We start from the raw sequence: 15,887 nt of genomic DNA, 5'->3' as shown, positions 1-15,887 counted from the left end.
CTTCCTTCCTTCCTTCCTTCCTTCCTTCCTTCCTTCCTTCCTTCCTTATTTTTTCTTTCTTTCTTTCTTGGCAAACAGGGTTAAGTGACTTGCCCAGGGTTACACAACTGTCTGAGGCTGGATTTGAACTCAGGTCCTCATGACTAGGGCTGGTCGTTCTCTGTGCCATTTAGCTGCCCAGAATCAGCTTTCAAAGATGTCCCAAGCAGCAGCAGCAGTAAGGAAGAATGCCTGCTACAGGTCCAGTTGTGTGCTTGGTGCCATGGGATTTGCTTTACCTTATAGATTCTTTAGACTTAAAACTTACACGTAATTCAGATTAGTTGGGAAACTATTGACTTAGGTGGCCTCTGTGTGCAAAATGTGTGGTGAGAGGCTGTCTCTAACCATGATGGTTAGAGACTTGGCCTCAGAGTCAGGGGGACCTCGGTTCAGGTCCTCCCTGACATCCTGGATGTGTGACCCTCATCATTTTACTTCTCAGCACCTCAGACAATTCAGAAAAGGGTAACAATTTATATTGGTAGAAGTTTCTCTATTTGGTGATCCCTTCATGGATTAAATCACAGGTCTATTCCAAAAACTGTACAAGGTACTGCTCTGGGCACTGCCTTTAAGAAGTTTACATTCTTTTGATGGGATATGGGAGAAACAAAGTTAGGTGAGTAAAAAGTAACAAGAAGTCATTTCTTTTTTCCCCCATTTTCTTTTTAAAAATTTTTCCTTTTTTCAAGTAACAGGTATTTTTTATTAGCTTGTCCCTCCTACTACTCCATTAAGTGATTTTCTTTAGAAAATTCCTCAATACATATCTATATAGTCTTATCAAAACTGATTTCCATATTAGCTGTATCCAAGAACATATGTCTCTTTCCGAATAGAAAGTGATTTCAGGGGGCAGAAAGAACAGTAACATGAAAGGAAGGTAGGTGGGAATATTGCAGAAGGATGCCAGCTTGAGTATTTTACCCTGGGAGGGGTGGTGTGTGTGTGTAGGGAGCCATGATAAGGTGTAAGAGGGATCTGAGAAACATGGTTATCTTTGTGGGGGAAGGATCAATTTGTCAGCTGTGTATAGGGTTGATTGGAGTGGGGAAAAACAGGAACCAGGGTTCCAGCAGTGTGGCTATTGTGCCATTACATTTGAGAGGTGCTAAGGTTGTGTAAGTGTAGACAAGGGACGTGTGCCATATTGTTGCCATAAAAATTATGATAATAATAATGTGTTATTAATGTGTTAATGCCATAATCATTACTTTTAGCACTAGTGTCAATAATCCACCATTTCTACCATATTTGAGGTCTGTAGAGTACTTTCTTTACAACAGACCCATGAGGAAGGCAGTACCTGGAGTATCCCCATTTTACAGATGGGGAAATGAAGGCTCTGAGATGTGAAATGACTGTTCCTAGTTGATATAGCTGATAAATGCTGTGGACAGATTGTGACTGAGTTCTTAGGATTGAAGGGCCAGTGACCATTCTAGAGGAGGAATAACTGTACAGTTGATTCCAGTGAGACTCTGAATGTTGCCTCTCCATCGTGGGACTAGCCCTGGACTCGGACCAGTACCATCTGGGTTGGAGTTCCAGCTCTGAAGCTTAACAAATGTGTGTGTAGAATCCCCTATTTCTCAACTAGATTGTAAGTTTCTTGAAGGCAAGAACCAGTTCTTAAGTATATTGGGGTTTTTTGTTCCTTGTGTAGCTTAGGGCAGCACAAGGCATTTGATAGGGGTTCAGCTTAGATGTATCTGCTGGGTACTCGGAGATGATAGAACTCAGAACTGAAAGACACCTTTCAGTCTAGTCCCTTCATTTTGCACAGGAGGAAATTGAATTCAGATGTGTCCAGAATCACACAAATGGCAGAGATGGGATTTTAACTGTCTGCTCCAACTGCAGATCCAGATGGACCCAGCACTCAGTAAACGGGCTTAAAGTAGGCACTGGGGACCCACAATCCAACAATAACTATTGACCAGCTGAGCTGCTCACCATGAACATGGCACTGTACTAGGTGAAACGGGAACCTTCCACAGGAAGAAGGAGCTGGGATCTTTGGCCTATAGTTTTGTGAGGGACCTAGTTTTGGGCCACCTACTTACTCTTCTGAGCAGGAGATGAGGACTTAGAATGATGGAAGGTCAGAAATAGAAGGCACCTTCAGGCATAAAACAGAAACTCAGGGCCCTGAGGTGCCTTAAAGTCTAGAATATTACCATTGAAAGAGACCTTAGAACATACCTTAGAATGTGGAATTACAACTGAGAGGACCTCAGAACATAGAATATCCAAGCTGGAAGGTCATGTGGTCCAATTGCCCAGAAGAAGGAAGCACTTGATGGAGGTGTACAACCCAGAAGCATTTTTGCCTACTTTCTAATGCCTTCTATAGAGCCTGTATAACTATAGGCATGCAATTATAGCTGCAGAAATTCTGCTGAGGGTGCATGCTATCTGCATCCAGAGAAAAGAATTGATAAGCAGAAGTATGTGTAGACTGATTTTACACATGTATACCTATTTGTGTTTAATGACAGCTATCTAGGGTGGGAATGGGGGATGGGGGGGAGAGAAAGGAAAAAAATAAGAAAAATTGCATGATAATTATACATTTAAAAGAAATAGCAAGTTGTGCATAATAGATTTGCAGTTTCATGTGCAATCTTTTTTTATTATACTGTTATGGAAATGCTTGTTTTATTCCATAAATTAAATTAAATTTAAAATAAATAAAATTTTAAAATTCTACATTAACAAAGCAATAAAATCAAATCCTGATTTGTAGCATATGCCAGTTTCTGGGGTATAAATGCTCACACAGAAAATTTAATAATTGGCTTTAAGTCTCTATGACCTGGCTTCAACATGCCCTTATAAATGTTTCCTTTAATTAGAAATTTAATAACAGAATTATTTTTATTACAATAAAGATGTGACTTGTTGGGGAAAAAAAATAATTCAACTCTGCTGAGGGTAAAGAGAAAGGATTATCCATCATAGTTTTAAAGCTGGAGGGGACCTCAGAATCTAGGTTGTCATTTGATGAAAAAACTACAGCCCAGGGAGATTAAGTGATTTGCCTCTTAAAGGGAAAGAAGTATATAAGGGAAGGGAAAGATGGCAACAGGAGTGGCATGATGAGAATGAATGAACAAGGCACTCCTGTGTTTGGCCTTTGGCATTGCTAAAATCTGAGGGCCCACCACAAACCAGCTGCAGGTCTGTTTTTGAAAAATATTTGGCTCAGATGTCTGTTACAGGGCCAGCTTACACACGTGCTCCTAGTAGGCAGGAAATGAGTCTGTTTGGTGACCTGAGAAGGAGGTGTCTTCCTGCCTTGTTTGAGCTCCAAGCCTTTTTTAGTAGCCTTCTTGTAAAACCTTTGGGGTGTTAAATCCATGATCTTAACCTTCATGATGGTGAATCCAGAGCCATCATCAGTGACAGGGCACATCTGTTATCATGAGTATTGTATGGGTGGTAGGTGGGCTCTTGGTAAATATTTGTTTCATGGAGTACTTAAATCCTGGGTGGTCTTTTTCATGAATACCCTTTAAAAAGTGTTTAACCATGTGGTTTAATATTTGTTTTAAGGTTAAACAGTATTTTAAAACTTGTCTAAATATCGGTGTGGTCGAGTGAGAAGAAAGAGTGCTGAATTTGACCCTCCTAGCCCTGGGTTCTAATCTTGGCTCTGTTACTTATGTATTTAATAATATATATTTAATAAAAACCATCCTGGATCCCAGTTACTTCTCTATAAAATCAAGGGGTTGGCCTAGCATTCAGGGGTTCTTTTTATTTTTTTTAGTGCCCTGGACCTTCTGGCAGTACAGTAAAGTCTAGAGACCACTTCTCAGAATAACATCGTTTCCCCCCAAGTCTCATTCATTTCTTTTTTTTCTTTTCTAAAATTTATTATTTATTTACTTATTTATTTTTAAGCTTGTTTTCTTTTTAGCGTTCGAAATTCTTTCCCTCCCTCCTACCCCTCCCCTACCCTCTGAGGAGGCAAGCAATGTGATATCAATTATACGTGGGAAATCATGCAAAACATTTCATATTAGCCATATTTTTTTTTTAAGTGAGAAAAACTGAGTGAGAGAATTATACTTCAGTTTGTACTCAGAGTTGATCACTTCTCTCTCTGGAGGTAGATAGCATCAGAATATTGTTTTTAGTGAATAAAGTAAAAATAAAAGATTACAAAGGAAATATTAAAATGGTTACCAAAATATTTTAAAAAACAAATTCACAGCCTCCAGGTTAAGAATACTTGGCCTAGATAGTCTCTAAAATGTCTTTCCTATAATCGGGGATCTAAAATTTCCCCCTTTTTCTTCATAGTTTTATAAATTTAGTTCTAAAACATTATTCATTATGAATCTAGAGGTGGTGACATGGAACAGCGAGAAGTAGGCCAGTCTTGGTGTCAGGAAGATCTCTCGCTGCTTTTTTTCTTTTTATTTTTGAGGGGGGAGGCGAGGCTTTCAGGGTTCAGTGACTCACCCAAGGTCACACAGCTGGTAAGTGTCAGGTGTCTGAGGCTGGATTTGAACTCAGGTCCCTCCTGACTCCATGTCGGTGCTCTATTCACTGAGCCACCTAGCTGCCCCAGGAGGATCTCCCTGCATGTTTAAGCTTCACCTTTGAGGCACACTTGCCTTTGTCATCCTGGGCAAGATAGTCACGTTCTCCATGGCGCCAGACACTCCTCTAAAGTTAAAAGTTACAGACAAGTTGCATTGGTGGAGGTCTCCCTCCCCTCTCTCCTCAATAATGCACCCCAGCCCTAACCAAACAAACCACCATGAAACCACTCTTCGAATATTTGGGGGATCCAGTTAATGACTTTTAGTGGGGTATGCCAAGATTCCATTGTCAAGTAACACACGAACTGAAGCATCCCCTTTTACCAAATTATGCTGTGTTTTAAAGCTTTTTTAACTATGAAAATAGAGATTGACGAAAAAACTTGTGTATTGACAAATAAAAGATTCATCTCCAGGGATTCTTTTAAATAGTGAGCACCTTTACATCAACAAAAGTATGTATGATAGAGCCTCACTATGTGTCCAGCACCCTGTTAGATAAAAGGTTTATTCATGAAAAGCTGTGGGCAAATGGAATCATTTTAGACACTCTGTTAGGATGTTTTGCTCTAATATAGCCTAGGAGATCGTGACCTGAGCAAATTGAGGCTTCTTGTCTGATAGAACTTATATCTTCCCTTCCAGGCACTGATTTCTGCCTTGGTCATGGGTGCTGGCACCACGGACACCGTCAGGGCTGAAACAGCTGAGTGGTACACACTGAGTGGTTTGGTGTGGTGGCGAGAACACAGCACCACCGTGAATCAGAAGGCCTGAGTTTGAATCTTGGCTCTACTCTTCACCTGTTGTTTTAGTCCTGGCTGACTTTATGACCCATATGGTGTTTTCTTGGCAAACATACTGGAGTGGTTTGCCGTTTCCTTCTCCAGCTCATTTTACAAATAAGGAAATTGAGGCAAACAGGATTAAATGACTTATCTAGGGTCAGGCAGCAAGGAAGGAGCCGAGGCCAGATTTGAACTCAGGAAGATAAGTCTTCCTGACTCCAGGTTGGGTGCTCTCTCTACTCCATTACCTAGTAGGAAATTCTAAGAGGATATTTTTCATCGAGGGAAGTGAAGATAGAGAAATATATTTTTGGCTTCTCTGGTGAGGGAAGCAGGCCTGGCATCTGCCCATTGGACCCTCACACCTAGCTATGTGAAATTATCCCACAGACCAATGAAATTGATTATGAGACTCAGTTTAACTACAGGTAGCTTTGGGATAGGGTGTGCTTGTGCTGTCAGAGAGATATAGAACTTATATGTAGGGTCATGGCATTTAGAGCTGGAAGGGACTTTGGAGATCATCTGGTGCCACCCTTTCCTTTTATAGATAATGAAACTGAGGCCCAGAGAGGGGAAGTAATTTGAGTAACACAGTTTGACCTTGGTGGTCCTTCACCCTTTTGCTGTAGAACAGCTGTGACAGTTTTATTAACCCTCACTCAAAATTGCATGCTGTGTGTGTGTGTTTGCAGGTCTCCAGGCTTTGGGCTCTCACTTGTGGCCGAGACCACCAATGGCACCTTTCTCAGTGCGGAGTTGGCCTCCAACCCCCAGGGTCAGGGAGCAGCGGTGCTCCCAGAAGACCTCGGCAGGAACTGTGCAAAGCTGTTGTTGGAAGAGATTTATAGAGTAAGTCATTGGCCTTTCAGGAGGGAAGGGGGTTGGCAGCGTGGATGCATCTCACTACGTTTATTCTCATCATGCTCCTCCAGCTCTTCCAAGCTGCTCAAGTCCAGAAGGTTAACTTGTCACCTTCCATTAACAAAGGTGAAAGGGGCTGCCCGGGGGAGGGGATAAGATAACATTGATGGTAATTATAGCAGCTGACATTTCTGTAGTACTTTTAGGGGTGGTAGAGTTTTCTTAGATTTTATCCTCACAGTATTTGGGAGATAGATGTTATTGTATTATTACCCCCATCTTACCAGATACTGATAATAATTCATAGAGTTAGAAGCTAAACCATTTGTCAGGGATTTCATAAAGGTGATTCCTGCTTAGGTACAAATTGAGCTAAATAACCTGAAATTCTTTTAAACTGAAATTGTATTATTCACTGATCTTTATGATTCTTTCCTGAACTTCAATGAGAAGCTCCACAATGTAGTAAATAGGCATCTGGGACTGAAATCGAGAAGACCTGGGTTCAGATCCTGCCTTAGGTACTTAAATAGTTATATGACTCTGGGCAGATTACTTAGCCTCAGCTGCAACACCTGTAAAATAGGGATAATAATGACATCTACCTCACAGTCTCAGTCAGATGAGAGAATATATATGTAAAACGTGTCGCAAATCTAGAATGCTGTATAAATGTAAGCTAACTAAACTTTATCCAGGTTGTGTCCCACTTGAGTTGTAAAGAACCATAGATCTCACCATTGTGGGGCAAACAGCTATCCATCCATCCATCCGTCCATCTTCATCCTTCTTCATCCCTCTTGTCCTGTGAGCTTAGTTTGTTATATTAGTATGGCTGTAGCTAAGGTCATAGACCTTGTTTCCCCTATAAATCAGTTACCATAATTATCCCAGTGACAAAATGCACTCTTAACCCAGAGGGGTTTTCTTCCAGATATATGCCATTGGTCACAAAGGAGAATGAAGTGTGGATGGTTTTAACAACAACCCCCTCACTCTTCCTGGAGCCATAGGCGAACTGCTGTTCCTGATGGCAGGATCCTAACTAGAATGGCAGGACTGAACCTTTAGAAAAGCTTTTGTTAAGTTTTTAAAAGACAAAGGGATCTTCAGTAGTGTCCCTTGTCCTGTGGCACAAGCATACCTAAGAAAATAGAGACTAGGCTCAGAAATTGTTGTTAACAAAGAAGCCAACCTTTTGTTGATAAATATGACATCTCCTTCAACCTAGTGGTGGGGTGCTCTGTCTTTCAGCCCATCACCTGCCTCAAATACATCCCACAGCCCAAGAGATCTCCTTAGGGATGCACAAAAAATAGGGGAACACAAACACAGTCACACCAGGGATGTCACCCAGGAAAACCCAAATGGAAGAAAAGGAATGGAAAAGAAGAGGGTGGGATGGAGGCATGCGTTGACCTTAAACTGTACAACAAAGCCAGAATCATCAAAACAATTTAGTATTGGTTAAGAAATAAAGAGGTTGGTCAGTGATACTAATTAGATACACAGTATACAGAAGCAAATGAGCACAGTAGCCTCGTGTTTGATAAACCCAAAGATCCCAGCTATTGGGATGAGAACTTGCTATTTAGCAAAAACTGTTGTAAAAATTGACAGTAGTCTGACAGAAACTTAGGTATAGATTGGCAGCTGACACCATATACTGACACAAGCTCCAAATGGGGACTTGGACATAAAGGGTAACATCATAAATTAGAGGGGCAAGAAAGAAATTACCAGTCACATCTGTGGATAGGAGAAAAGTTCTCGACCAAGCAAGAGAGATAGAAGATCACAAAAGGTAAAATGGATAATTTTAGTTACATCAAATTAAAAAGGGTTTGTACAAACAAATCCAGTGTAGCTAGCATTAGAAGGGAAGCAAGAAAGTAGAGAAAAAGTCTTTGCAGCAGGTTTCTCTAATAAATGTGTGTCATGCTCCAAAGAGATCAAAGAATGAGGGAAAACAAATTTCTCATATGCAACAATACTTATAGCAAGTCTTTCTGTGGTGGCAAAGAAGAGGTGGTCCATTAATTAGGGAGTTTTCACAAGTTATAGTATATGTATATGATAAGATAGTATTGTATTCTTAGAAATGATAAAAGAATGGTTTCAGAGAAACCTGGAAAGACTTAAAAATTGATGCAGAGTAAAGTGATCAGAACTAGTAGAATAATTTCTACGTTAATAACAATACTGTAAATACAAAAAAAAATCTGAAGATTTAGGTATTCTGATCAATACAACGACCAGCCACAATTCCAGACGACTCGAGATGAAACACGCTACCTACCTCCATATAGAGAAATGATGGAAACAGAGTATAGATTGAGATATGGGGGGGGGGGGCCAGGGGGGATTGAACATGGCCAATGTGGCAATTTGTTTTGCTTGATTATTCATTCTTGTAACGGGGGTTTTGTTTTTCTTGCTTTCTCAATGGGGAATGGAGAGAGGGAATGGAAAGAATGCACATCTGAAAATAAAATTGAATTTAGAAAATGAGAGAGATAAGCAACAATAGGAAAAAAGTGAAGAAAATAGATCTTGACAATCCCAGTGTTTTAAGTCCCATTGGCATACAACTTAAGTGGGACAGGAAAACCGTGAACAAAGTTCAGATAGATAGCTCACGTTTTTATAGTACTCTGAGATTTGCAAAGGGTGTTTTATATAGTGTCTCACTTGACTGACTCTATAAGGTAGATTGTATTATTATTATATGAGAGGCATAATTAAGACCCAGGTTCAAATCCTGCCTCTGACACATACTAGCTGTGTGACTCTTTAAGTGGGTCAGTCTCTCAATGCCCTAGTCTACTCACTTAAGATTTTGAGGTACTGATAATTTGCTGATCTGCATCCACAGAGGGAGTCTCTCCCCACCCCACTTTTTTTTCACTTCAGATTTTATATTGCTGTTACATTTATATAACTGTTTCCAAGGATTTCCCCCTCTCCCAATAGAACCCTTGAATCTTTCTTATAGCAGATAAGTATAGCCAAACTAAACAAACTGAGACCCTGGGGATGTCTGCAAACATACATCTCATTCTACTCCTGTAGTCCACCACCTCTCTGCTAAGAAGTAGGAGACGTGCATGCTTCCCCATGCCTTGGAAGCCTCAGTTGTCTGAAGACAGTTGATCTCTTCATGAATTAACATTCTGTGGTCTTTCAACATTATTATTGTAGAAATCCTGTGCATTTATTTCTTGGTTCTGTTAATTTTCCTCTGCATCAGTTCATTCAAGTCTTCCAAGGTTCTCTGAATTGGCACATCATCATCACTTCTTTCATCACAATAATTCATTATATTCTCTTGTAATTTTTTCTGCCATTCATTCCCCAGTTGATTGCCCACTTTCAGTTATTTGTTACAATAAAATTGCTGATAGAAAGTAGTAAAGAATTAGAAACAACATAGAGATGCTAATTGATTAGTAAATGACTAAACAAACTGCAGCACATGAATGTAATGAAATAATGCAGTTTGGGGGGGGTGGGGTTTGGCCTTTTGGAGGGCAATTGGAGTTAAGTAACTTGCCCCAGGTTACACGGCTAGCTTTTTTGTGTGGATGTTAAGTGTCTGAGGCTGGAACCGAACTTGGGTCCTCCTGACTCCAGGGCCATCGCTTTACTCACTGCGCCACCTAGCCTCCCCCTTGAAATAATGTAGTATTACTGTAGTATAAGAAATGAAAAACATGAAGAATTCAGAGGACCGTGAGAAGATACATGAAAGGATGCAGGGTGAAGTAAGCAGAACTAGGAAAACAATATACACAATAATTATGACAATGTAAATGGAAAAAACAACAGAAAACTCCAATGCTACAATTATAATGACCAAACTTAGTCTAGAGAAGTTGAGAAAATACACATTTCTTTTCTCCTTTATAGAAGTTTTTTATATATGTGTGTATACATATACATGCATACATACACATATATGTATATGTGTGTACATATAGAAGTTATATGTGTGTGATAATGTATATCACATATACTGTCAGACACAATTGATAGATTAGTTTGTTTTATCCACTTTCTTTGCTCATCTTTGTTACAAGGGATTAAATGGTTACTATAAATATTTTTGTACAGATGGGAGCTTTTTGAGGGAGATTTTACACTAGGAGTTCCCTTTCTTGATGAAATCCCAGGTCCAGACCAAGTCACAGAGGAAAGATGAGGGAGGAGAAATTTATACAAATACCATAGCAAACTTTCTGTGACTGTGTTTAAATAAGTGTGGAAGGTCAAATCCTCTTACCAGACAGGGCTAACTTTGTTCTGCTATGGACTGAATAAAAGTAGGCACTTAGTTGGCAGTCATTTAACCTTTAGTAATTAACTACAGATTTCCTAGTACTGAATTATGCTTTTGACTTATGCTGTACTCAGTAAAATGTTGTCTTGCTGTTTAAATTACTGACAACCTCCTTTTTCACTTTGTAAACTTAAATTGTCCATTTGCCTGTCCCTTGCTATTGCAAAGGTCTTGATAAAGGGTGTACTCTTAAAGTTAGATTACGTAAGCTTCCCCCTTACAAAATTGCACTGCATTTTATTAGCATTTGACCAATGCAATCTGGTATTTTACAGGCTCTCCCCTGTTACTGGTAAATGTTTCTCTTCCTTCCTTATCTCTCTCTTTGGGGGTGGGGCTGGGGGCTTCCATTTTCTGGTTTGCACAAAGATTAATAATTAAAATGTTTGTGGTTGACAGGGAGGTTGTGTGGACTCCACCAACCAGAGTTTAGTTCTGCTCCTTATGACCCTTGGACAGCAGGATGTTTCCAAAGTCCTGCTAGGACCGCTGTCTCCCTACACGTAAGTTGTTTTCTTGAGCCTTGCTAGCTGAACTGGTTTATTTTTCTAATTGCACCAAATGACAAAGTTGCCAAATGAGCATAGCTTGTCACCATGTACAGAACTGCCTGTACCTCTGAGACTTAAGTGAACCAAATGTGGAAACTTCACTCGCTGTTTATTTTTACCTATGGGAAGCTCACTTTCTTTCCCAGCTGTAATCTTCATTTGGGACCAATTAAAGCAGCCCCACATATTGGGTATGGATCCTTTCATCTCTGCCTTTTTATTTTACTTATTCCTTTTGGGGTTAAACATCTGATGTCTCTTATAGCTTGTTTGTTGGTTATTTGTTGTGGGTTTTTTTTTTTTCCCTTTTCTCTTCCAATGACCCAGTTGCAGCAGCTGGAAAGGGGCACATATTGAGTGCTTTATTTTTGCCTAAGATGATGGGGCATGATCAAGTTGAAAATGCTGCTAGAAGTAGAAAACTTGCCAGTTATACTTCTGGACAGCACCTTGTACCAAAAGGAGCACAGGGTTTGGAGTAGGACGTGGGCATGGACTCCACCCCTGTGTCTTACCTGGGCAAATCACACCACCTTTCCAGTGTTCGTTCCATGTCTAGAAAATGAAGTACTTGACTAGAGATGGTGTCAGTCTTGTAGAAAGGTGGAAGAAAAACTTGCTAGGCAAGTAAATTATTAGATAAGTAACAGGTAATGACAGTAATAGGTGGGTAAGTAAGTAAGTAAGAAGAAGAAGAGGATCAGAGGGTCTGAATTCTGACTATTCTACACTACCTGTGTACCGTCAGGGCACATTGTTTTCTTTCACTGGGCCTCGGTTTCCTTACCCATCATGCAAAGGGTTAGACCAGATGATCTCTGGGGTCTCTTCCAGTTCTAACAATCCTTGACTTGGTTCACGAAGAGAACTAAGCAGCAAACACGTATGGACGTCCGGTTTGTATGTAATTGGGCCCTTCAAATGGCTGAGCAAAAAGCATGGTCTGAGAAGCCTTTTCTTTTTTGATAATTGGGCACAAGAGCTCCTTCCCCCCAGTCAAGTCGCCCTCTGTGGTTGTGCTTCTGGCCAGCTGGAGGAGGTAGAGATGAGACTGAACTGTCCTTTTTCGGTTATCATGGTACCGGTGCTGTATATGTGAAAGGTACAGTACTGTGATAACTGAAGAATGGTGGTGCCATCACATGAGGGGGTTGGGAGTGGAGGGAGAGGGAGAGAAGAGGGGAGGAGAAGGAGAGAGTGGAAAGAAGAGGAGGAGGGAAGATACTGAGAGAAAAGAAAGAGAACCAGAACGCTGCTGCTTGCTGGAGAAAATGCAAGATTGGACCCTGTGCCCAGAGGCACAGCAACTGTAGCTTGCTCTTCCATAGGCCTGGGCTCTTGAAATGAAGAATTGAAAAGCGTTGGGGGGCGGTTAGGTGGCACAATGAATAGAGCACTGGAGTCAGGAGGACCTGAGTTCAAATCCGGCCTCAGACACTTGACACAATTACTAGCCGTGTGACTTTGGGTAAGTCACTTAACCCTAATTGTCCTCCAAAACAAAGCAAAAAAAAATGGGGGAGGATCGGGTGGGGATGGGAGAGGGATTTAGAGTACCTTTTACAGACTCGGAGTAGGGTTTTGGGGATGTATTCCTGGTTTCATGGGTAGCTAGGTGGCACGATGGGTAGAGCATTGGACATGGAAGCAGGAAGACTTGAGTTCAGAATTCAGCCTCAGACACTTGACTAGCTGTGTGACCCTACACAAGTCACCTGACCTCTGCCTCTGTTTCCTCATCTGTGAAATGAGGAGAATAATAGCAGCATCCACCTCCCAGGGCTGTTGTGAAGATAAAATATGAGATATTTGTAAAGCATGAAGTAAACCTTTTAAAGGGCTATGATAGATGCTAGCTGTTTTTAAGAATGGAGTGAGGGTAGGGAAATGACATCAGGCCAACTTCCTCAGCATGGGCCTAACAGGCTGGATGTGTGGTGATCTCACTGTAGAGAGAAGCCAGAGAGAAGGTGTAGTGGAAAGGCCCTTGGAAGTCAGGACTCAGCTTTCTGTCCTGCCTCTGCCTCTTACTAGACTTAATTGGTAAATATAATGAGTGGGGTACTATGCAGCTGGAAGCGTCCCTAGAGGTTACTTAGAGGTGTCCTGGTCCAAGCCCCTCATTTGACTAGTAAAGTGATTTGCTCAGGGTCATCCCAGGCCGTGGCCAAGCTGTCATTCGAATCCAGGACCTGTCTCCTCCAGCTTCAGCATGCTACCTCCCATTTCAAAGGTCTCTCTGGCAACTCTTAATATTCTGTGACTTGAGAGATTTTTTTAAAGCCACCATAATTTTACTTACAAGCCCTGGTATTGACATTGCTGTAACACATTGCAATAAATATAAAACATGTGGGTTGAGGGAGGGGCATGATCTGAGGGTTAGAATACATGGTTACCCTTTCAGATTCTTAGGGGCTGACACTGGAGGGGGCCTTGGGAGAGCTGGATTGGATGTTTTGTTCTGCCAACCGATCCCTTGCTGGGTGACTTTGGACAAATCTCTCATTTCTCTGGAGTTCAGGTTTCTTATCTGTTAAATTAATGAAGGGCTCAAGGGGGTCTAAATTCTAAGAGTCTATGATGTTCTGATAAAGCTCTTGTAACAGGAAAAGTTAGCTTTTTTATGGTTACAGGAGGTTTTAGTATCATTTTGTGCTTTACTAATTAGTCACAAAATCTTAGGATCACAGAGCTGGAAGGGACCTTAAGAGGTCATAGGGTTCAACTCCATCATTTTACAGATGAGGAAACTGAAGCATGAAAGGTTGAGTGCATTCACTGGGCAGACCCAGGATTTTGAGGCAGAATTTTGCTCCCAATTGTCATTCAGTCATTTTAGTTGTGCCCAACCCCCATTTGGGGTTTTCTTGGCAAAGATAACACTGAAGTCGTTTGCCATTTCCTTCTTCAGCTCATTTTACAGATGAGGAAACTGAAGCCAAACAGTTGGTTAAGTGACTTGCCAAGGGTTGTACAGATAATAAGTATCTGAGGCCACATTTGAACTCAGGAAAATGAATCATCTTGACTCCAGGCCCAGTACTCTATCCGCTGTGCTATCTAGATGCCCTCTGACCCCCAAGTCTAACATTCATTCTACTGTACCACAATGCCTCCTAGAGAGGAATAGGAGTAGAAATAACCACGTTCACTTCTGGGCACCACATTTTAGGAAGGACATTAATAAGTTGGAGAGTACTCATGTCTAACCATGTGACACTCCTACTCCGTAAACTCCAGTGGCTCCCTAGTACCTCCATGATCAGACAAAAAACCCTCTGTTTGCTTTCAGACCCCTTCATAACCTTGGCCCCCTCCTACCTTTCCAGTCGACTCCTTCCCAGCATCCTCTGCAGCACAATGACACTGGCCTATTTGCATTTCCTCCAGTAGCTTTTCTATAAACTGCCTCTTTTTTTTTTTTTTTTTTAGCAATCGGGGTTAAGTAACTTGCTCGAGGTTACACGGCCAGTTATTTCTGGGTGTGGTGCTGAGTATCTGAACCCTGATTTGATCCAGGTCATCCCGACACTGGAGCCGGTGCTCTTACTCGCTGAGCCACCTGGCCTCCCCTAAGCAATTGGGGTTAAGTAACTTGCTCAAGGTTACACGGCCAGGTGTTTCTGGGTGGGTGCTAAGTGTCTGAGCCCGGGATTCGATCTCCAGATCTTCTCAACACTGGAGCTGGTGCTCTTACTCGCTGTGCTACCTGGCCACCCCAAACTGCCTCTTTTTCAAAGTACGGTTTTTTCCCCAACTCCAGGGCAATTCAAGTAAGGCCCACAGTTTTGTCATTTTTTAATTAAATGTTCTTTTTTTCAATTAAATAAAATCCTTATTTCTCTCTTGTCTCCTTTTCCCCCCAATCCCAACTCTGTGCATCTTCACTGTCAGATTCTTGAGTAATATCTCACCTTCTGCTAAAAAGCCTTTCCTTGTGCCCCTTAAGGCTAGTGCCTTCCCTCTGAGATTATCTTCAATTTATCCCATATGTCTCTTGTTTGCTTACAATTATTTGGTAAGTCATCTACCCCCTGAGACTCCTTGAAGACCTCTCTTTTATCCCTAGCACTTAATACCATGCCTGGCATATAATAAGCACTTACTAAATATTTGTTGAGTAAATGAGGGCAGGGAACCAGAGGTGGGCATCCAGAATGGTGAAGGGCCTCCAGTGGAAGGAATTGGGGATATTCAGCCTACTGAAGGAGAAATAGGGCCACAGTAACATCTTCAAGCATTTGAAAAGGTGATTATGTTGAAAGGGGGATTTTATTAGTTTTTATTTCTGCTTGGCCTCCCAAAACTAAGAGCTTTTGCTGTTCAAAAAAAAAACTTCCTAACAAAGGTAATCAGCAAGCATTTATTGAGCACCTGTTGTGATGTAGCCAGGCACCATGCCAAGCCCTAGAGCTACAAGGAAAGGCAAAAACATGATCTTTACCCTCATGGATCTTACCTTCTAATGGGTAAGACAACATGCAAACAGTGCTCTACATAGGAATTGTGTATAGATGGAACATGTTCACAGAAGGAAGGCCCCAGCGTCTCTCGCTATCCAAAAATAAAATGGCTTGCTTTTGGTGCCCTTTGCTGGGGGCATTAAAGAAACCTGCATGGCCGCTTGTCCAGGTACATTGCAGAGGGGACTTTTGTCGAGACTCGGGATCGGAGATTTAGAGCAGGAGCAAATCTCTGAGGTTCTTTGGGCCGAGCTGGAGCGGATCTCCGAGGTTCTTTGGGC

At 41.5% G+C, this 15,887-nt stretch overlaps 1 protein-coding gene across 1 annotated transcript in view; it reads left to right on the top strand.

Annotated features, from left to right (window-relative positions):
- Nucleotides 1-15,887, top strand: part of RCL1 (RNA terminal phosphate cyclase like 1) — a 57,990-nt gene that overhangs the window by 38,593 nt on the left and 3,510 nt on the right. The window contains exons 7-8 of the mRNA XM_069090785.1: nucleotides 6,082-6,238; nucleotides 10,989-11,092. Of these exons, the coding sequence (XP_068946886.1) occupies nucleotides 6,082-6,238; nucleotides 10,989-11,092 (261 nt within the window). The remainder of the gene's footprint in view (nucleotides 1-6,081; nucleotides 6,239-10,988; nucleotides 11,093-15,887) is intronic.

The sequence above is a fragment of the Petaurus breviceps genome, unplaced genomic scaffold (assembly GCF_028583685.1).
Source record: "Petaurus breviceps papuanus isolate PSGF00001 unplaced genomic scaffold, PetGlider_PUasm1.0 187, whole genome shotgun sequence".
Taxonomy (NCBI): Eukaryota; Metazoa; Chordata; class Mammalia; order Diprotodontia; family Petauridae; genus Petaurus; species Petaurus breviceps.
Note: the sequence above shows the minus strand (reverse complement) of the source record. Positions and strands in the feature narration are given on the sequence as shown.